The sequence below is a fragment of the Onychomys torridus genome, chromosome 6 (assembly GCF_903995425.1).
Source record: "Onychomys torridus chromosome 6, mOncTor1.1, whole genome shotgun sequence".
Classification (NCBI taxonomy): domain Eukaryota; kingdom Metazoa; phylum Chordata; class Mammalia; order Rodentia; family Cricetidae; genus Onychomys; species Onychomys torridus.
In genome coordinates, this window is record NC_050448.1 from 71,376,933 (window position 1) to 71,399,120 (window position 22,188).

Consider the following 22,188-nt stretch of genomic DNA (forward strand, 5'->3'; position numbering starts at 1 on the left):
TCTGGTGACGGAAGCCTTAACCTCTCTGGTGCTGTACTTGGGGCTAGATCAGTGTGTACCTACTAACTCCCTCGGGGTTAGCCAGTTGACAAAAGAGACACATTAAACCCCACTGGATTAGGCCAAGAGTTCTTTGTGATAATACTAGAAAATAGAATTCCTAATTGGGATTTCAAGTTTCTATATTTATGATTTCCTTGGGGAAATATAGGTCTCAGTAGGGGAAAAGTCAGTGGAGAAAAGGTCATTGCTAGCCTGGCCAGATTACCTAATTGAACTATTCCTGTCTAGCCCATTTATCTCCTCGGCCTTCCGGCCAGGCGTATTTGAGGACAGATAGGAAGGACCAGTATCAGCAGCCCCTTCTCTGGTCCCAAATCTCTGTGTTGTCCTTGCTGTAAAAGTCCTAACCTGCAGGTTGTGACCTTGACCTCTCCACTGAAGGGGTCTTCTGCTCTCTTACTAGCAGCAGGAATTGCTGATCCCTGGCTACGCTGGCTGAAAGGGCTCTTGGAAACAACTGGCGATGAGCCTGATGTATCTTTAGCCTGTGGGGCCAAAAATAAGGCGGGGAGATCAAGGGGATTGAATGAGCTTGGCAAAATAGGAACCTGTCCCACCATTTGGAGGACAAAGGTTGGCGTGACCATTTGGGATTGGTTGTACTGCCTCAAAGACAAGCTGTCACGAAAACCAGGTCATGTTTGAACTCTGCCCTGCCGGAGTCTTGCTTTTCTTGGCCGGTGACCTTGTTGGACAAAGCCAATGACATGAGACCCAGCACCATGTGTACCTTTGCATGCAACACCAACTCCACTGGGTAGTAGGGTTCTCTGGCGACGTCAGATAAGAAGAAACTGAAGCATGGAGTCTTGACAATGAGTTTCTGAAGGGGACAAGACAATGGAGCAGGAAACCAAGCAATGAGAAGATGCTTTGCCTGTCAGAGATGACAATCACTGCCCTCGGCTCACCTTTTTTTTGTTTTTGTTTTTGTTTTTGTTTTCTTTTAAGTCTTTTGAGACAGTGTCTCCTATACTCCAGCTTGGCTTCAAATTTTTCATGTAGCCAAGGATTGTAGGCATATGCCACTATGTTCTGTGTGTGTGTGTGTGTGTGTGTGTGTGTGTGTGTGTGGCTTTTCGAGACAGCGTTTCTCTGTGTAGCCTAGGCTGTTGTCCTGGATCTTGCTTTGTAGCCCAGGCTGGCCTCAAACTCACAGAGATCCTCCTGGCTCTGCCTCCCGAGTGCTGGGATTAAAGGCGTGCACCACCACCACCCATCGATTATGCTATGTTTATGTGGCATTGGGGATAGAAAGGAGGACTTTGAGCATGCTAGGAAAGTGCTCTACCTATGGAGCTACACCCCCAGTTCCCCACACCCTGCTTTGTTCTTGACCAGTCCACACCCTTGTTTACTTTCAAAGTTCAAACAACCATAAAAATGAGTTGTAGAGACCAGCTACCTTTTCCTTACCAAACTGTAGGTGCCTAATTATTCTATCCCTCTGCCTTCTGGCTTTCCAGTTTTCTTGGCTCTCCACCATCAACCTAAACTGCATGTTGCATTCCGATCTCTGTGTGGGGCTCCTCAAACCACTGGAGTTCCCGCACCTGTTTGTAGACTCACAAATTTACACGTCCTGCCCAAGTAGGAGAGGCCTGGTAAGGGGAGGGGTGGCACATGGGTCAGGGAGAGTCGGTTTCCTGCCAGAAGCTACTCTGTAGCCAGTGGGCACCGGGACAGTTTAAACAATAAGAACTGTCCCTAGTAGGTATTATGTATATGAGTGCCAAGGACACCTGGGTCTGGTGTAAGTGTTTGTGAGTAAGACCTCAACCGCTAAGGTGCCTTTCCAGGAAGATTAGCTTTGCCCCTGGCTCCTGGACTCAGACTCGGGCCTCTGCCTGTCTGGGAGTGCTTATGGGAAGTTGGGGAAAGGTCAGTGGAAACAGTGTAACTCATGCCTGGAACAGCTCAGGAATCTGGGGAAGGTGCTGGGTCTCGTGTCATCTTCGGCTTTGTCCAACAAGGTCATCTGCCAGGCAAGGCACGAGTCCAGGCAGGGCAGAGTCCACGAGTGGCCTGATCGCCACACACTTTGTCTTTGAGGCAGTACAACTGATCCCGAGTGGTCATTCCAACCTTTCACCTCCTTTCTCCTGCATCATGGGCAAAGGGATGTGAAGGACAGTGAGTGTGGAGAGCTGGGTGGAGATGTGGCTCCTGCCCTTCGCTGCTACCTGCTGTCCAGATCTTTGTCCCATTGCTTTAAGAATGGACTCGCAGGGCTGTGGTGAGTTCAAGGCCAGCCTGGGCTACAGAGTTATTTTTTTTTTATTATTAATTTATTGTTTATTTATTTTTAGAGACAGGGTTTCTCTGTGTAGCTGTGGAGTCTGTCCTGGAACTCGCTCTGTAGAATAGGCTGGCCTCAAACTCACAGAGATCTGCCCCACTCTGCCTCCTGAGTGCTGGGATTAAAGGTCTGTGCCACCAGGGCCTGAAACCCTGTCTCAAGAAACCAAAAAAAAAAAAAAAGAAGAAGAAGAAGAAGTTGTTTCCAGGGACAGTGAGATGGCTCACAGGTGCCTGCCTCTGAGCCTGGTGAGGAAGGAGGAGGAGGAGGAGGAGAAGAAAGAAGAAGAGGAGGAAGAAGTGGAAGAAGAAGAAGGAGAAGAAGAAGAAGAAGAGGAAGAGGAAGAGGAAGAAGAAGAAGAAGAAGGATTATTTCCAGGGACAGTGAGATGGCTCACAGGTACCTGCCTCTGCCTGGTGACTTGAATGTGAGCCCCAGACCCATAGGGTAAGAGGAGAGTACTGATTCCTGCAAGTTATTCTCTGTCCTCTACACACAAGCCCGTCTGCCTTCAAATAAATGAAATATAATAAAAAGGGAGTTTCCAGAGGAGCATCCGGTGGGCTAGCAGGTGCCCCCCAACATAGCTCTAAATTTAAGTGATGAGGTTAGATAGTGTCTCCCTGCCGTGTGTAGGGGACGTTGTGGAGAAAGACAAAAGAAAACCTGTCAGGGTCTTTCTCTTGTTTTCTGCTGTTCCTCCCTAGCTACAGCCACACCAGCTGTGTAACTGTGGGAAACCCCAGCGACAAGTCCCCTGGCTCCACCCTTCACTCCGAGAGCTAGAAAAGGAAACACATCAATCATCACAAATTGCTCAATAACTCTGGAATGTTCGTTTCTATTCCTGTTCCCTTCTCCGTTTTCTTGGACCGGGCTTCTATCTTAACACTTGCTAGCACATTTAAACGAGGCTTTTAAAGATGCTTTCCCTCCTTGGAGCCTAAAGCCCCATTCTCCATGTACAATGGGGTCAGAAATACCTGACTGGGTTTCGGGTCTGCGGCTCGCGATGCTGTAGGAAATTCAGTCGGCCTCCCTTTTAGGCAATTGAGACGTTTATTGACACGTCTCCCACACCCCACCTTACGACTTTTAAAGGGTGAGTGGGGTCTCCCGTGGCAGCACCCCCAGATACCTATGCAGGTCCTACTCAGTGTCTATACTGGACACGCAACTTACTCGTGTCTGTGGCATGTCAAGTGCATGCAACCAATCAGCTTGAGGAAGGCTTCCGCGGAAGCCAATCAGAGCCTAGGGAAGTGACCTCACCCAAGGGAGCGCTGTGTGGGCGAGGAAGCATCTCTTGAGCTGTGAGTGTCCCTAAATCACTCTCTTCCTCCCCACCCTCCTGACTTCCTGGAGGATAACACCGCCTCCCCCTCCCCAAAGTAGAGTGAGAAAGGCTAACTAAATTCCACAAGGGAGAGAACCAAGAGAAACCGCAAGCCATACACTAGCTTTGAGAGCGGAGAACAGGTTATTTAGGGTTCCCTAAATTTGCCTTTCAAAGTGGGCTCTCCGGGTCCTGGAAGAGAACTGTGTAAGCTGAAAACAGCCTGTCACTCCTCTCTCTGGCCCCTGGCTTTCTTGACTCTGCACAAAAATAGCCGCAATCATTTGTAAATAAGGACGCGCTCAAGGTCAAGTGTGAGAAAGAGAGGGCTTGTGTCCTTGTGGACGTGCCTGAATACACACGTTCCTGTCCCCGGTGCTGGAGGCCAAAGACTGGGGTAGGCAGCTGGTCTGTGGGGGACCCTGTGCTCTTCCCCAACGTTGCTTTCTTTCAGACAGCATTGCAGGAGAATTCCTGAGTGCCCATGGTCGGGTGAGAGAGGCCAAGGACAAGGTCCTAGCGTCACACACTGCACATGCCTGACACTGGGGGCACAAGCCTGGGATCCCAGCTGCTTGGGAGGCTGAGAGTTTAAGGCCTGTTTGGGCTACAGAGTTAGTTCAAGGCCAACTTAGGCAACTTATCAAAACACTGTCTCAAAATAAAAAAATAAATAAATATAAAGAGTTGGGGATATGGCTTAGTAATGGAACGCTTGCTTAGCATTTACAGCGTAAGGCTGTAAATTCAATCCTCGGTACTTGGGGCAGGGTGGAGGGTGTGTGTGTGTGTGTGTGTGTGTGTGTGTGTGTGTGACTTGACTGGACACCCCTTCAGAAGGCCCTTCCTCCCACCCTTTCTGGGTAGATATCACTCTGAGAAGAGACAGATACAAACATTTTATTTACAAATACAAACAGGCCTTACTCCTCTTGACTGTCTCCACCCCGAGTGTGTCCAGACAGGTTATAAAAGTTGGGTAGAAGTGTGTCCACAGCTGTGTCCACTCTGCCAACCCAGTCACACTCCAACTCTTCTTTCATACTAAGACACCGGTCCTCTCCCCACATGGGACAGGCGACACAGGTCTGAAGGGGAAGGAAGATGCTCCTTGGCACATCTGTCAGCACACCTCAGGGAGCACACAGGCCCCCGATTCTGACTAAATGTTTTCCTCCCAGAAGGAAATAATAGGAAGTTTGGTGTGGTGGTGTACCCCAGTAATCTCAAGACCTGGGAGATGGAGGAAGGAGGGTCAAGAGTTCAAGGCCAACCTCACCTACATACTGAGTTCCAGGCCAGCCTGAGCTACGTGAGATCCTATCTCAAAAACAGGAATAACAAAAATAGGGCAAACCCAGAATAATTCTAGCCCCTCTATCTCAAATAAAGGAAGATGCATGGGCCCAGGTTTTCAGTATATGGCCTCATCCATGTTGTCGTCACTATCACCTCCAAAGTCCTCTCCGTTGTCAAAATATGACATGATGTAATCAGTTTCCTGAAACGTAAACAGAAGCAAGGGTCAGCGATGGTTTCAGGGTTTTTTTTTTTCCCATCTCTTCCCAGGCTCCTTCCCTCCCAGACACAGCTTTCCAGCTGCACCCCACCAGCTGTCAGAAGTGACTTTTATTTTTTATGTGTCTATGTGTTTTGTCAGCACCTGTGACTGTGTACCGCTCGCATGCCTGGCGCCCTCAGCTGCCAGAAAATGGCATCAGATGCTCTGGAACTGGAGTTACAGGTGGTTGGTTGTGAGCTGCCATGTGGGCGCTAGGGATGGAGTCTGAGTCCTCTGGAAAAGCAGCAATTGCCCTTAACCACTGAGCCACCATTCCAACCCCATGCCGTTTAAATTTAAATTACATGTATTTATTTGTGTCTGTGACCATGTGTGTATGTGTGTATGCCCTGATACACACATGGAGGTCAAAGGACACTTGCAGGAATCACTTCTGTCCTTCACAGAGTGGGTTCCCGGGATTGAACTCAGGTCATCAGGCTTGGCAGCAAGCACCTTTGCCCTCTGAGCCCTCTCACACACCACGTTACATGTTTTGAGGACAGGCCAGAGGCAGGTGAAAGACAGCCATCGCTGGCATCGTCGCTCTAGGCCCTGCAACTCCGAGAACACCTCCTGTGTACGAGCTGAGAGGGGACAGCTCAGTACAAAAGGGGCTTTCTGCCGACCTGGAGGGCCTGGGTTCAATCCCCAGACCCCCACTGTAGAAGGAGAGAGCCAACTCCCACATGTCTTCTGACCTCCACACATTTGCCGCCTCTCCCCCCCCCACACACACACACGCACACACACACCAACAAATAGAAAAACTCATTTGTATCATAAATCTGGTGGTGTACTCCTGTAATCCCAACACTAGGAAGTAGGAGGATTTCTGGGAGATCCAGGCCAGCCTGGCTTACATAGTGAGACCCTGACTCAAAAACAAAAAACAAAAACAAAACAAATGTGCTCGCTTCAGCAACACATATACCATATACTAAAATTGGGATGATACAGAGATTAGCATGATCCCTGTTCAAGGATGACAGGCAAATTCATATAGCAGTCCATATTTTTCCCATTTGAGCATAAAAATACCAACAACTGCCAGGTGGTGGAGGCAGTCGCCTTTAATCCCAGCACCTCGGGAGACAGAGGCAGGCTGATCTCTGTGAGTTCAAGGCCAGCCTGGTCCTCAGAGTGAGTTCCAGGACAGGCACCAAAGCTACACAGAGAAACCCTGTCTCAAAAAACAAAACACACACACACACACACACACACACACACACACACACACACACAAACACAGAGAGAGAGAGAGAGAGAGTCCAGAGCTTGGGAGGGGAAAAGAGAGGTCTGAGGGAGAGGGAAGGGCAGAAGTCCCCTTCACCTCTTCATGTTCTTCTTCATCATATTCTTCTTCTTCGCCTTCTTCCTTTTCTTCTTCTTCCTCTTTCTCTTCCTCTTCCTCTGAAGTCACTTCCTCCTCTTTCTTCTCCAGAGTCTCATGTGAGGATGAACAGGAAGAGAAGCTCACACTCAGCTAACACGGGGAGAACTGAGGCCCTAAGAGGCCTGGGGTCCAGCTGTCTATCATAGGTCCTCACCTCTAGTCTCTGTATTGTTTCCTCCTTATCTTCTGTGGTCTTGGGGGGCCTCTTGGGGAGTATAATGGTGGTCCCTGCTTGGAGGATCAAAAAGGGAACCTTAGGAAGCAAATCTCCTGACTAGCTTTCTTTCCAGGTTTAAAAGTGTGCATGCGCGTGTGTGTGCGCACATGTGTGTGCGCGCGTGTGTGTGTGTGTGCTGCCCTCACGTGGTTACTGTGGCCCCGGCCGTGAACCCTCACCCTTCTTCTGGTTCACTCACGTTCCTTCTGTAGCTTCCGGACTCGAATCTTGAGCTCCCGGGGCAGCCGGCGCCAATCTGGGAACAGTGAGGGTGTGAAGGTCAGCGGGACGTCTGAGGCTTCTGTGAGTGAGGACTGGTGCTGAGGGGCAGGGGAGGGGTGCAAAGTTTGAAGTTTGGTGGCACTGTAGGCAGAACCCGAGAGAGTTGAGAGCACATCTCAGATTCTAGTTTCTAGATGCTGCTCAGGACAGGGAGGGAGGGCGGTGGTTGAGGTACCTCAAGGCACCTCTGAAGAGGGGCATTCAGTCAGGGCTAGTCACCTACCGGGGTTCCAATCGATGGCATTGTCAATGGGCCCAGACATCTGATACTTGTCTGAGTAACGTTCCACATCTGAGGGGTCAGAGGTCAGGAGTCAGAGTTTTCTCTTAATTCTAGAGAATTACTGATCGCCTCACTCCAAACCCAGTGCTGTGAAATGAAGACCTTCCCTTTCCATCCTGCCTTTCTGTTACACTTCGCCCTTAGTGCAGACTCTGCTCTTCTGAGAGGCAGCGTGCTTTACTGGACAGTATACACCAGGATAAAAACCAGGGGTTCAGTCTTCTCTTTTCCTCTTACTAATAGGGTTAGCTTGGTAAGTCTCCCACCTCTTCGAGCCTTCAGCTCTCAAGGCCTCAGTGTTAAAGCCTTAGTTGCGAATACTAAAATACTCTTCTTCCTCAGCACGGGTAATTATCTGTCATGCCAAGCCTGGCTTCTTCAGTCCCCTGCTCTCACTAATGAAGGGAAAATGCTTGGCATAGGTAGGGTTCTGAGACCTAGCAGAGGGTCCTTCCAACTAGTTAGGAGGCGGCCGAGCTGTGGTAAAGTTTGTACTGCATCCCCCACTAGACGTATGAGGTAAGATGCTCATGCTTCAATGTCCTACCAGCCCCAAGACTAAGGTTCAGTTCAAACCTTGAGTAAGCCGATACAGCTCAGACACAGGGAATCTTAATGCTCTCTCCATTAGATAGTGAACATCCTGAGTCACCCTGGTCCCCAAGGGTGCTGAGCATGGGCACTGCCTACAGAAGGCACCAAACATGATGCTAGCCCTCCCACTGACCTCTCTTGGGGACAGCTGGCCGGATGAAGTATGGGAGCTGCCTCATGGCCCCACGCAGCTCTTGCTTCAGAGCCAGGACATACTCCCCTTCCTCTCCTGCGGGCAGAGGCACCGGGTGGAACTCCAAGGGCTGAGGAGGCACAATGGTTAACTTAGGACGAAACCGCTGCAGAAAAACCTTAAAGGACCTTCCCCTAAGTTGAATCCATGGTTCCCTGTAAACAGAGGGCCAGGGGAATGGGAGGGCAATAGGGCATCTTTTGAAAGCTGGGGAGTGGGGAGTATGAAGAGAAAAGATAAACATCCCTTTGCCTGGAAAGTGTCATCTGTGGGGCGGGACTCTGGAGACAGAGGGTCAAAATGAGGGCAGCTCATGACGGGCCAGGAGGATTCCATGTTTACACGCAGTCAGTGGGAGTCTTAGGAAAGGAAGGGGACACTCACAGGGAAGAGTGGGGAAGGCTGTAGAGTGGGTGGGGGCAAAGCTTCACCCTTCCCAATGCCCACAGCCTCCATGTTGAAGGTCAACTGGCCTCGGCCGCGACCCCGGCCCCCACCCCGGCTGGCCATGGTGGAGGGGGCCTGGATACTCCGAGATCCAGTGAGAAAAACCTAATAAAGACAAAAACAAAGAGATAAAGAAGTACAAGGAGCTACATGACACCCAATGTTCTATGTCAGGTGACCTTTGTCTCAATGCTGAGGTTCAAACCCAGGACCTTTCTCATGCTAGGTAATACTCTACGTCTAAGCTATATTCCAGATTGTTTCTTTGTGACACTTAAAAAAGCCAATGGTGGTCGGTGGAGGCACACGCCTTTAATCCCAGCACTCGGGAGGCAGAGGCAGGCGGATCTCTGTGAGTTCGAGGTCAGCCTGGTCTACAGAGTGAGTTCCAGGACAGGCGCAAAGCTACACAGAGAAACGCTGTCTCGAAAAAAACAAAACAACAACAACAACAACAAAGATATAATTAATTAACTAATTAAAAAAATAAATAAAACATCAAGTTAAGAGTGATGTGACAAACTTGTAATCCCAGGCCCACACTTGGAAGGCGAAGGCAGGAGGATTGCAAGTTTGAGGATAGCGTGGTCTTCGTAGTTCCAGGCTACTCAGGGTTGAATAGCAAGATCATGTCTCAAAAACAAACAAATAGGGGCTGGAGAGATGGTTCAGTGGTTAAGAGTATGCTCTGCTTTTTGCAGAGGAATGGAGTTTAGTTCCCAGTACTTGTATCTGGTAGCTTTTGTAAACCCAGCTCCAGGGAATCTAACATCCTTGTCAGGCCTCCATGGGCATGGGTGCCTGCTCTCTCTCTCTCTCTCTCTCTCTCCCTTCCCCCTCTCTCTCACACATACACACAACTTTAAAACATTAAAAAAAAAAATTCTTATTTACGTGCATTGGTGTTTTGCCTGCAGGTATATCTGTATGAGGGTATCGGGTACCCTGGAACTGGAGTTACAGACAATTGTGAGCTACCATGTAGATAGTGGGCATTGAACCCAGGACCTCTGGAAGAACAGCCAGTGCACTTAACTGCTGAACCATCTCTCCACCTCCCTTTAAGACATTTTTAAAAAAATATTTTTAAAGGAGGGTTGGAGAGCTAACTTGGTGCCTAAAAGTATATGCTGCTCTTGCAGAGGACCTGGGTTTGGTTCCCACCTCTCACATCAGGCAATTCTCAATTGCCTGTAACTCCTCCATCCCAGGAGATCCAATGCCCTTTTACGGCCTCCATAAACATTTCACACACATGGTGCTCCTATGGGCAAGTAGGCACATACACGTAAGTAAAGTTAATATTTTAAAAGATCCCAAAGCATTACAAATTAATAAATTTTGGCTACAGAGTTGTCTCAGTGGTTAGGAATGGGAACTGCTCTTCCAGATGAATTTGATTCCCAGCATTCACAAAGGTTGGCTTCTAACCTCCTGTAACTCTAGCTCCAGGGGATCCAATGCCTTTGACCTTCATGGGCACCTGAATTCATGTGCACACACACACATACCCATAATAACAAAATGAATCTTTTTATTTTTGAGATTTTTGTGTTATTTTATGTGTATGAGTGTTTTGCAGGCATGTATGTGTTCTGTGTGAGTAGTGCCTAGGCAGGCCAGAAGAGGGCATTGTTTCTCCAGAGACTGGAATTACAGATGGTCGTGCCTGATGAGGAGCTGGGACATGAATAGATTTTAATCACAGAGCCATCTCTTTAGCCCCCCAATAAGAAAAAAATCAATATTATATTATAATCCTAAAGTACAAAGTAAATGTCCATGAGTACATAGTGATATAAATGACTGGGAAAAGACCAATGTCCCATGCAGAATTCTAAATAAACTATGTAGATAGTCCAAACTAAAACATAATCCAAAGCTTGTAGATATCCCACGCTAACAGGACAGAAGCGTAATTCCTGATTGATAAGTGTGAGTTGTACAGGAAATTTTGCCCCACATGCTTTTGGCAAATTGGAGGGTATAGAGTAACTGTCTAGTGGACATCCTGCCAGCCAGATGGCCAAGGCCAACATCAACAGCAGTAACTCACGTGGGTAATACATATCCTTTTTTTTTAAATAATAATATGTTTAATGATCCAAGATTCTGCAAGACACTGATAGGCCCAGAACAGGGTGGAAATATGGCATCCTAGCACTGTTGCTGCTGGCTTAGGGGTAGGGGCTGACAGAAGGGTCCTCCTACAGTGGAGTCAATTCCAACCTCACAGGTGCCTCGATGCCCGGTAATACATATTCTTAACATGATATAAAGACATTTGTTTCTTTTCTTGTTTTGTTGACTCAGGGTCTCTGATAGCCCAGGTTGGCCTGAAACTCACTATGTAGCAGACAGAGACAATGACCTGTGATCTGCCTGTCTCTACTCCAGAGTGCTGGGACTACAAGCCAGCAGCCTCCTTCCCATTCTCCTCCTCTTCTCCTTCCATCCTTCCTTGACAAGGTGTCCTTATGTAGCCCAGGCTGCCCTTGCACACTAAGTTTCCCGAGTGCTACACCTCCATGCATGTGACAGATTTGAAATGCTACCTTTACCCCCCACACACGTGTCATCGGTCCCAACACGCTTAAGTCTAGTTTAGTCACTGAAAAACAATGGCTTCCAACAGAGGGCTAGCCTGCGTCACGTCTGACCAGTTCTCTTCAAAACAGTCAAGATTTATAAAAAATAAGAAACCGAGAAACTGTCATAGCTCACAGGAACCCAGGGGGATGAGATAAAATGTAACGGGATGTTCTGGATGGGATCGGGACACATGAAAAGACCATTATATAAAAACTGAAGAAATCTGAATTGTAGCGTGAATCCTAATTGGTCTTAAAAATGAAAACCTGGAGCCAGATATCGGGGTAAATGCTGAAAGATCAGAAAGACAAAGGAGCAAGTCACAGCCACCTCTTACCTCGCAATTCCTCAGCCTGAAAGGGGTGAGCTCCTGTCTCCTCCCACCTCAGATTGCTCTCTCTGCCCAGCCATATCATTTTCTGTTTCCACCTCCCAAGTGCTGGGATTAAAAGTGTGTGTCACCACTGCCTGGCCTCTATGGTTAACTAGTGGTTAGCTCTGCACTTTGATCTCCAGGCAAGCTTTATTTGTTAGAGCACAAACCAAATATCACCACATTAAATGGAATATGAACGTTGAAAAATAATAATATGCCAGGCAGTGGTGGCACACACCTTTAATCCCAGCACTTGGGGAGGCAGAAGCAGGTAGATCTCTGTGAGTTTGAGGCCAGCCTGGTCCTCAGATTGAATTCCAGGACAGCCATGGCTACACAGAGAAACCCTGTCTCAAAAAACCAAAAAACCAAACCAAAACCAAAACAAAACAAAACAAAAAAAAAAAAAGAAAGAAAGAAAGAAAAGAAAAGAAAAATATACCAATTTACAACAATTTACAACATTAATAGTGGGAAAGCTGTGTACCAGGAATCTGGAAACTCTGGAGGTTATCTGCCCAATTTTGTTTTATTTATCTTATTATTTTACAGTACTGGAAGTGGAATGTAAGGCTTTCCACACTCTAAGAGAGCACTCAGTGGGTACACTACCTCCTTAGCCTGGCAACATCACTTTGCTTTCATGTATGTTCCTCTTCTTCCTTTCTGTCCGTGTGTTCAGATTTTTTCTATAATGTATGAATACTTCTTTTATAATAAGAGAAAATTACTAGGTAGGCATTGTGGCTCAAGCTTGTAATCCCAGCACTTGGGGGGCTGAGGAAAGAGGGCAGCCAAGGGGTCTGAGGCTAGCCTGGGCTACACAGATATTTCTAAACTCATGATCCTCCTTGCCTTTACCTCCCAAGTTCTGAGATTACAGGTATGTGCCAACATGACCAGCCAATAAATAAAATTATTGATTTAAAATTTTAACCACGGGTCCAAGGAGAAGTCGCAGTGGGTAAAGGCCCTTGTCATGCAAGCTTACATCCTGAGTTTAATCCATGGAACCAATGGGAAATAGAGACAGGAGACTGGTGGAAGGTTACAGGCTAACTAGCCTGAAGTTCACTGCTCAGTGGTTAGAGAACCTTGCCTCAACAAGGTGGAAGAGCAAAGGACAGATGAGGTCAGAGGACTTGGAGAATTCTCTCTCTCTCTCTCTCTCTGACAGACAGACAGACAGACAGACAGACACACACACACACAGAGTTTAAAAACTGAACTAAATGTAAATAGATTACATATCTTCTATACAGAATCGTACGCAGGACTAATCTACACCAGGAAGAAGATGGTATCTGAGGAGGTAGGAGAGTCTAACTACCATGAAAAACAGAGGGAGAAAAAGATTGCTGTTGAGAGAGAGGACATTTCACGGTGACTTGGGACAGCAATCTTGTCATCCTGTCTGTAGCTCCTTTCAAGGAAGAGGACTACACGGCTGGCTTAAGTCTCTTTCCTTTGACAGCTTCGGCTCCAGCTGTGGAGGAGCGTGGTTCTGATGGCAGGGCAATGGGGAGCTAAGAAAAGGCCAAGAACTTGGGAGGCTAGACAACTCTAACCCCATTTCCACATATTCACACATTAAACAAGTCACCACCAAAGACACGGAGGAAAAAGGACAATACTACTTAATGCAGGCATCAAGGTGGTGGTCAGAAACTAGACATCGGGGCTCTTCCCCTCTCAGCTCGGGAATCTGTAATGAATCCATTTACAACGACAACACATGATACTGTAAACCCAGTCAAAAGCTTACCGCTGTGGAGATCAAAGGTCCCCGAGGGGAAGTCACTGCTGTTGCTTTGCTGAATACCTTCTAAACAACTGTTTTCAACTCATGGGTCAGTGCTGATGTCCGCTTTGGTCAGAGGAACAGCTGTTACAGTCAGAGGTGACACCAGAGACTGGTCAAAGTACAGAGAATACAAGACTGTCGGTTGTCACGCCATAAGACACCCATTCTAAGGCTCAGGAACTTGACGGAAGGGAGGAACGGCTGGTGTGTGTGGAACACTGATTTCCGGACATGGCATGGCTGGGAACCCTTGAACTCAGAGCAACTGTGATTAACTGCACAAGATCGGCACAAGACTGGGTCTGTTCATATCCTGTCACCAAAGGAGGGAGTCATGGGGACCTACTCCCCAAGAATTTGTAAGAAGTGAGCAGCTAATGGCAGTAACTGTGGGCAGAGGTGTTCTCTCCAGTGGTGTAGCCATTGGTAAGGTTCTCAAGCTCCTATAAAGAAACCCTCCCTGAGCCTGGCCTGGTGGCTCACACCTTTAATCCTGGCAGTCGGGAGGCAGAGGCAGGTGGATCTCGGTGAGCTTAGGTCAGCCTGGTCTACACAGAGATCTCCAAACCAGCCAAGGCTACATAGTGAGATCTTGTCTTAGAAAAAAAAAAGAAAGAAAATAAATAATTTCCTATGCTCCATAAACAACCGTAATGAAACTGATTGCACCACACACTGAAAAGACACAAAAGCACCAGGGACTCTAAGTGGGAGGAAGAGGATCGGCAGGAGAAAGGGCAACTGTGTGTGTGTGTGTGTGTGTGTGTGTGTGTGTGTGTGTGTGTGACAAGAAAGGGCAACTGTGTACGTGTGTGTGTGTGTGTGTGTGTGTGTGTGTGTGAGAGAGAGAGAGACAGAGAGAGAGAGAGAGACGGGGTGGGGGTGGGGGTGGGGGTGGGGGACAAGAAAGGGCAACTCTGTGGGGGGGGGGGGGGGGGAGGGAGGAGAGAGAGAGGATGTGACTGAAATACACTGTACATAGATGACTGGAGCACATCTACTAAATGTCATAATGGAACCCATTGTTGTGTATTAACATGCACTAATAAAAACATTAAGAAGAGATTCCTGAGGATATTCCAAGTCTCCTATAATGTGGCTCAGATCTGCTGTATTAACATCAGTCCTCCCCAGTGCTCCTTAGAGCAAGGTGCTTTCCACACACACTAGCTTGCACACCACACACTCAGGCCTGGTTAGACACACCTTTGTACTCTAGTAAAAGTTACTAAAGAGCACATTTCAACAAAACATACAAAAGAAAAAAAAAACCTACCAGCAACTACATAGTGTTTAAGGAAGGCAGAGCACATGTATGGGAGCACATGCCTGTGAGGATCCTATCACTTGAGATGTAAAGGAAGGATGCTCTGGAGTTCAAGGCCATCCGAGGCTACACAGTGAGTTTCAGGCCATCTCAGGCAACATGAGTTCCTGTCTCAAAACACCAAAACCAACCAAACAAACAAAAGTCCAAGTTCTGTCAGGTTCTAGGTACATAAACTCTGATTCTTTGTCTGTAAAATGGGAATAATAATAATAAACCCACCATCTTAGTTACTTTTAAATTGCTGTGAAGAGACACCATGACCAAGGCAACTTATAGAAGAGGCTTTATTGGAGGCTTACAGTTTCAGAGGGTGAGTCCATGACCATCGTGGCAGGGATGGCACAGGAACAGTAGCTTAGAGCTCACATCTCATCCATAAGCATGAGGCAGAGAGAGAGAGAAAGCTAACTAGGAACAATGAGGGCTTTTGAACCCACAAAGCCCACCCCCAGTGACACACCTCCTCCAACAAGGCCACACCTCCTAATCCTTCCCAAACAGTTCCACCAACTGGGGACCGAGCATCCAAATATATTTGCCTCTGGGGGCCATGCTCATTCAAACCACAACACCTACTATGTGCCATGAAGTTGCAGAATGCTAACAAAACTCCCGTGCACCCCTGGTGCTTCCTACATGGAGTTTATATTCTGGTGGAGCTATCAGTTTACAAATAAGAGTTTAAGTTATGAGAGTAGGTGAGGTCCCAAAAGGAGATGATACAGTGACCAGTCTTGGGGCACTCTAATTCTGTATCTGCAGTAAACATGGTAAGAAGTAATACTGTGTTAGAACTCTTGGAGATCTAAATGGAAAAAAAAAATCATTCCCTCCAAAAGAAATGCTTGCTGGGATGTATCTCCAGGATACACCCCTTGCTCAGGTGGTGAAAGGCCCCAGGATCAAGCCCCTGGTACTAGAGGGGAAAATAGCAAGTAGGATGGGCTTTTGTTGGCTGGGCGGTGGTGGCACACACCTTTAATCCCAGCACTGGGGAGGCAGAGGCAGGTGGATCTCTGTGAGTTTGAGGCCAGCCTGGGCTACAGAGTGAGTCCCAGGAAAGGGGCAAAGCTACAGAGAAACGCTGTCTCAAAAATACCAAAACCAAACAAACAAAAAGATGGGCATGTTGTATATGTCTGTAATCCCAGCACTAGAGAAGCTGGGATTGCAAACTCTGGGCAAGTCCAGGCTACACGGTAAAATATTGTCTCAAAAAAACTCAACCCAAACCAGATCGAAACAAAACAGAACAGACAAAGGCTGGACATGGTGTTGAGTACCTTTAATTCTAGCACTTGAGGCAGAGGCAGGTGGATCTTTGTGAGTTCAAGGCCAATCTGGTCTACAGAGCGAGTTTCAGGCCAGCCAAGGCTACATAGAGAGACCCTGCCTCAAAACAAACAAACAACAACAACAAAAAGGAACAAAGAATATAAACAGAAAGTTGACAAAATAATGGTCAATAAAACCATTTTAAGGGGGCTGGAGAGATGGCTCAGTGGTTAAGAGCACCAACTGCTCTTCCAGAGGTCCCTGGTTCAATTACCAGCAACCACATGGTGGCTCACAACCATCTGTAATGAGATCTGGTGCCCTCTTCTGGTGTGCAGAAATACATGCAGACAGAACACTACATAATAAATAAACAAATCTTAAAAAAAAAAAACATTTTAAAACATATCTCTACCTACCTATCTATCTATCTACCTACCTACCTATCTACCTACCTACCTACCTACTTGAAACAGGCTCTCTCTACACAGTGCTGGTTGTATAGCGCTGGTTGTTCTAGAACTATATAGACCAGGTTGGCCTCACACAGATCTGCCTACCCTACCTCCCAAGTGCTGGAGTTAAAACCTCTTGTGGGTTATGTGCATGTGAGTGCTGGTGCCCATGGAGGCCAGCGGGGTCAGATTCCCCTGTGGCTGGAATTGCAGATGGGTGCTGGGAAACAAACTTGGGTCCTCTGTGAGAGCAGTATACCCTCTTAACCACTGAGCTGTCTTTCTAGCCCCTGCTTAAAAAAAATAGTTTTGTATGCATGTGTGTGGACAGTGTGCTTATGTTTGCGTGTGAAGGTGCGTGTGGGCTGTGATGTGTGTGGAGGTCAGAGGACAACTTTGGGTGTGGTCTTCACCCTCTGCTGTTTTGGAGACAAGGTCTTTCTTGTTTGCCATAGCTGGCCTGAGAGCTCCTGTGGTTTCTGGTCTCACCACAGGAGTGTCGGTGTTACACCTCAGGCCACCATATCCTGCTTTACACAGGTTCTAGGGATATAAACCTAGGTTTTCCAGCTTGAGATGAAAGTGTTTTTTATGGATTGAGCCATCTCTGCAGCCCAATAAAACCATTTTCTATCTAACAAAGGAACTAACAAAAATTAAAATGATAATAATCAGGCTGTGGTGAGATTCCCCTCGCATGGACATTGGCTGTGCTGGTTAGCTTTCTGTCAAATTGGCACAAGCTAGGGCCATCTGGGAAGGAGGAATCTTAATTGATAAAATGGTTCCATCAGATGGGCCTGTGGGCAAGTCTGTGAGGGCATTTTCTTGATTGATGATGTGGGAGGGCCCAGGGCACTGTGGGCGGTGCCACCACTGGGCAGGTGGTCTTAGGTTATGTAGAAGAGAAGCTGAGAAAGCCATGGAGGGCAGGCAGTCAGCAGCATCCCCATGGCCTCTGCTTCAGTGTCTGCCTCCGGGTTCCTGCCTCCGGGTTCCTGCCTTGCTTCCTTCACTATAGATGGTGACTGGGACGTGTAAACCAAATAAACACTCTCCTCCCTAAGTTGTTTTTGGTCAAAGTGTTTTATCACAGCAGCAGAAAGCAAATGAAAACATGAGCACACCTCAATGGGAAGAGCAAACAACCTCCCAAGGTTTTTAATCTCAATCTAGAAACCCTACTGTTAAAATTGCGGACTCTTCCTTTACAGTGTGTGAATATATGTCTCTGTGATTGGGTTAATAAAAAGCTGACTGGCCAAAAGCTGGACAGGCAGAGGTCAGGCGGGACTTGCAGACAAAAAGAGAGCATGGAAAAGAAGGGGAGGAGTAGCCAGGTGGTGGTGGTGCACGCCTTTAATCCCAGCACTCGGGAGGCAGAGCCAGACAGATATCTGTGAGTTCAAGGCCAGCCTGCTCTACAGAGGGAGTTCCAGGAAAGGCGCAAAGCTACACAGAGAAACCCTGTCTTGAAGAAGAAGAAGAAGAAGAAGAAGAAGAAGAAGAAGAAGAAGAAGAAGAAGAAGAAGAAGAAAGAGGAGGAGGAGGAGGAGGAGGAGGAGGGGGGAGTATCTCAGAATCTCAGAAGATGTGGAGAGAAGGAGATGAACTTGCCATACTGAGAAAAGGTACAGAGCCACATGGCAGAGCGTAGATAAGAAATATGGGTTAATTAAAAATGTAAGAGTTGGCTTGTAACAAACCTGAGTTATTGGCCAAGCATTTATAATAATAAATCTCTGTGTGGTTATTTGGGAATTGGCTGGCAGGATAGAAAATTCCGTCTACATAAAATCCATCCTAAATAATCACATATTCTGCAATAAAAGTATCAGAATGTCAGTTAAAGAGCTATTTGTGGCAGCAAAAGTTCTGAAATAAACTAGGCTGGTGATGCATACCTACAGCCCTAGCACACTAAGGTATCTAGGGAGTTCCAAGTCAGCCTGGGCTATATAGTGAGACCTTGTTTCAAACATCAAATTCTATAATGACATAAGTGGTCTAATGATAGATGATTTAAAAAAACAAACCATTTTAGAGTATTATCAGTTATCACAAATGTCATGACCTCAAGTTATATACAGGCAAAAGGAGGTTCATAATATGGAATGTGAGGGGTGAGGGGGAATATGATATAAAGCCATGTTCATCTGTTACTTTCTTTTGTGTTTCCATTCTTGGTATAACATTGAATTTGTGTGGCCCTATTTACTTATAAAACACACAAATTTATGCATGCATACAGAATAAACTGAGAATATCTATCAAGATACAGTAACAGGCAGGCAAGATGGTCCAGCAGGTAAAGGCACACACTGCATGACAATGCAGGTCTAAGGACCTGAGCTCCATCCCTGGGACCCACGTAAAGGTGAAATGGAGACATAACCTCACAAAGGCCCTCTGATCTCCACATGAGTGCTCTGACATGGGTGTGTACTAGTACATGTAATAATAGCAAAGTTTAAAATTGTAAAATACTAACCAGTAACTACTACATTAGGATTATGGAATAATGCACACTTTTCTCTTATTGCTACATGTTTGCAAGTTGTATGGAATGAATGGGTATCCTACAATTAACAAGTAGAAAGGATATTTTGTTTTTAAGAATGCAGGAGAGGGCTGGAGAGATGGCTCAGTGGTTAAGAGCACTGGCTGCTCTTCCATGGGACCCTGGTCCGATTCCCAGCACCCACTCGACGGCTCACAACTGTCTGTAACTCCAGTTTCAAGGGATCGGATACTTTCTTTTGGATTATGCAGGCACTGTATACACATACTGCACAGACATACACACATATGTACACACACACACACACACACACACACACACACTTTAAAAAGTGTAACATTGGTGCGATCTTCTGTTTTACAGTGGAAATGTAGAATACACTTCCTTCCTGACTTCCACATGTGTGCCATGGCACACACTCCACCTAGCCCCACTAACAAATTAAGTTGAACAAATAAAGAAAAAAATTAAATAGTGGGATAACTTGAAAAGAACTAGTGATATTTTTTAAACCAAAGATGTTGGCACAGAGGTGTGGGCATAGCTCAGGGCAGAGTTAATGCTCAGCATTTGTAAGGCCGGATTCACTCTTCACAGTTGAAATTTTTTTTTTTTAAATTTGGGGTGTAGTGGTGCAAGCCTGTTATCTCGGCCTTTCAGGAAGGCTGAGGCAGGAAGATCGTAAGTTGGAGGCCAGCCTGCTTGTGCTGCATAGCAAGAACCTGTCTCACAGTCACTAAATAATGTACTGAATAGATTTTTAGCAGAGGGCTCACTGTGATCCTCACTGTCTAGCATTGTGTCTGGCATGGAGTAGGTGCTCAGTACACATCTGACTACATGAGTCCAAAGACCTTCCACACTTGAGGCCTTGTGAGTCGTACGGCCTCCCTTCCGGTTCTCTGCTGCTTTCCTTCTCTGGTCTGAGAGTGATTATAAAACATTAATGCAATAAACCACCAATTTAAAGGCCCTTAATTATATACTATGTTGTCTTCTATTATTCCCTCATTAGGAGTTTAAATTTGTCCTCCTTGACAAGAGCACTGGTTCCCACAGATCAATTCCATTCAATTAACGCTTATTGAGCACAATGTATCACCGACCACAATCTGTCCGTCCAAATAGAAACGTCAAACGAGAACCTGTAATCCTGTAAACCTGTAACTCGGGAGGCTGTAGCAGGGGATGGGCAGGATGGAGGCCAGTATAGGCTACATGGCAGGAGTCTGCCAATAAAAAGGATGGGCGGGATGGAGGGAGAGGGCGAGCCCCACGAAATGGTAAATACTCTTGCTGCCAAGTGGCCAGAAAAACTCAAGTTGTGGCTCAACTTGTCCTCTGACCTCCATGCGCAAGCCGTGGCACGCACGTCTACACACAAATACGCACACACATACTGTGATTTTAAAAATTATAAAGAGATTCCGATAGTGCTAATCAGGCAGTGCCAGGCTGGGATCAATTGATCCTTCAAGAAAGGCAATCCAGGAGGAAAGCGGTGGGCAGGGGAGAGCGTTTCAGCTGACTTGATGGATTGCAGGAGTCTGTCAGGCTCTTGACAGGGGGCTAGTGTTAAGAGACGCGGGCGAGGCTGGTTCCTTTCTGAGCTACAAGGAGGAGCCTTCCTCGCCTTCTGCTTTAAAATCTGTCCCCAGGCACGACAGCAAGCCCTGTCCTCTTTGATGTACAGTCAATACAGCAACGGGAGCCGGGGGAGAAAGGGTGGGGATCCAGAAGGGGGCTGATCCGACAGGCTGACAGGAAGCGTTGTCTAGCTTGCTGTGGGCCCCGGAGGACTAATTTGGGAAGTACCGGACCAAACCGGGTCAGAGTCACCAAATCGAAGCCTTACCTGCCGTCCCTCCCCCACTCGGGGCCCACGCAGCGGCCAACTTGAAATTCGCTTTTCTTCCTCCAGCCCGCGCTCTAGGCCCGCCTCCCCGAGCTCCCCATTGGCGGGTTTCCCGGCCAATCTTGGCGAGCGGAGGAGGGCGAGGCGAGGGGGCGGAGGGAGCGAGCCTCACCGGAACTGAGGCTTGGCAAGTGGGGCGCGCTGAGACCCGGGGCTGCAGTCTCCATCTCAGCCCGGACGGAACGGGCTCTGGGTGGCAGGAGTCGGCCAAGAGGGCTCATCCAGGCACGTGGCCGAGCCAGAAGCGGAGACTCGCTGCCGGGACATGGCCTCCGCGGCGAGTTCGTTCCCAGCACCCGCCCGGAGGCTCCCAACCGCCAGGCTCCAGCGCCAGCGGCTCTGGCGCCCTCTTCTGGCCCTACGACGTGCGCGCCCCCACTCGAGCGCCTCTCTGAGTCAGTCCTTTCTTTAATCTTACGCCGTCTCCAGCACCACCAATAAATACTTGAAAAAAAAATTTTTTTTTCAAAAGACGGTCTGGCTACCCAGTCTAGGCTGGCTTTGAACTCACGATACTTTTGCCTCTGCTCTTCCTGAACGTGGGCTACCAAGCTCAGCTCATAAATGCTCCCACCGCCCTCCACCCCCGTGGATTGGAGCTGTGTCTTAAGAAGTGGGAGCAGGGAGGGGGCCTGGGGATCAGAGACGTCGTTGCGGGGAGAAGGCAGAACCCAGTGGGGTTCCTTTCTTTCTGTATTTTCCACCGCCCTTCAAACCCCTTGGTAAAGGTGGAGTGGGGTGGGGGTTAGGAAGAGGGAGTCATGCTTTCACAGATTAGAAAGAGGGAACACTTCAAGATGGAGAAAAGCTAGGAGTAGTCAACAAGAATATGCCAGATGTCAGGGAAAATGGCCTTTAGACTGGGGAGTTGTATGTGGGTGCAGCGCTGTGTCCAGTTTTTTGGACTAGTACGAAAACATAGTTGTGAAACTTTGGGGAACTTAACCTCCTTACAAGAAGGCAATAGTTCCCACCGTGTAGAGTTGTGAGGGTTAGAGGTGTGTGCAAAGCACTCGGCACACATCGATAGCTAGTGCAGTGGGCGTTTTCCCAACCACTATTTCTCTTTCTTTCCCAGGAACATTTTATTTTTGATTTTTTGCATCTGTATATGGTGGCTTTTGCCATTTGAGTTCTCTAGGATCCATGATAAGCTTTCCAAACCCTTAGTACCCATCCAATGCCCCCACTTCCCTTGGTACCTTCCAACTGGACACAAACTCATCCCTAAAATATGCAGATGGCAGCC

At 47.5% G+C, this 22,188-nt stretch overlaps 1 protein-coding gene and 1 pseudogene across 4 annotated transcripts; one reads left to right on the plus strand and one right to left on the minus strand.

Moving 5' to 3' along the window:
• Positions 1 to 4,981: 4,981 nt before the first annotated feature.
• Polr3gl (RNA polymerase III subunit GL) lies at positions 4,982 to 21,286 on the minus strand. 4 transcript variants are annotated; one of them, XM_036190057.1, is made up of 9 exons: positions 20,880 to 21,035; positions 13,405 to 13,552; positions 8,609 to 8,776; positions 8,165 to 8,294; positions 7,378 to 7,446; positions 7,072 to 7,128; positions 6,810 to 6,883; positions 6,593 to 6,706; positions 4,982 to 5,199 (listed from the first exon to the last, which is right to left on the minus strand). In XM_036190057.1, the coding sequence occupies exons 3-9, from the start codon at positions 8,732 to 8,734 to the stop codon at positions 5,113 to 5,115; spliced, it is 657 nt and encodes a 218-aa protein (XP_036045950.1). In that variant the 5' UTR covers positions 8,735 to 8,776; positions 13,405 to 13,552; positions 20,880 to 21,035; the 3' UTR covers positions 4,982 to 5,112. The 4 variants fall into 4 exon arrangements, with proteins under 4 accessions (XP_036045950.1, XP_036045951.1, XP_036045949.1 ...); XM_036190058.1 differs by lacking the exons at positions 13,405 to 13,552; positions 20,880 to 21,035 and adding an exon at positions 21,052 to 21,286; XM_036190056.1 differs by lacking the exon at positions 13,405 to 13,552.
• LOC118586431 lies at positions 6,180 to 6,279 on the plus strand (annotated as a pseudogene).
• Positions 21,287 to 22,188: the final 902 nt, after the last annotated feature.

What these genes read in the sequence shown, in the direction of transcription:
- Polr3gl (XM_036190058.1), bottom strand. Translation starts at nt 8,734, where the DNA reads ATGGCCAGCCGGGGTGGGGGCCGGGGTCGCGGCCGAGGCCAGTTGACC. An exon ending in AGCCTTCCCCACTCTTCCCT is followed by an intron (nt 8,295 to 8,608) that starts GTGAGTGTCCCC and finishes GTGCCTCCTCAG; the next exon opens with CCCTTGGAGTTCCACCCGGT. An exon ending in GCCAGCTGTCCCCAAGAGAG is followed by an intron (nt 7,447 to 8,164) that starts GTCAGTGGGAGG and finishes CTGACCCCTCAG; the next exon opens with ATGTGGAACGTTACTCAGAC.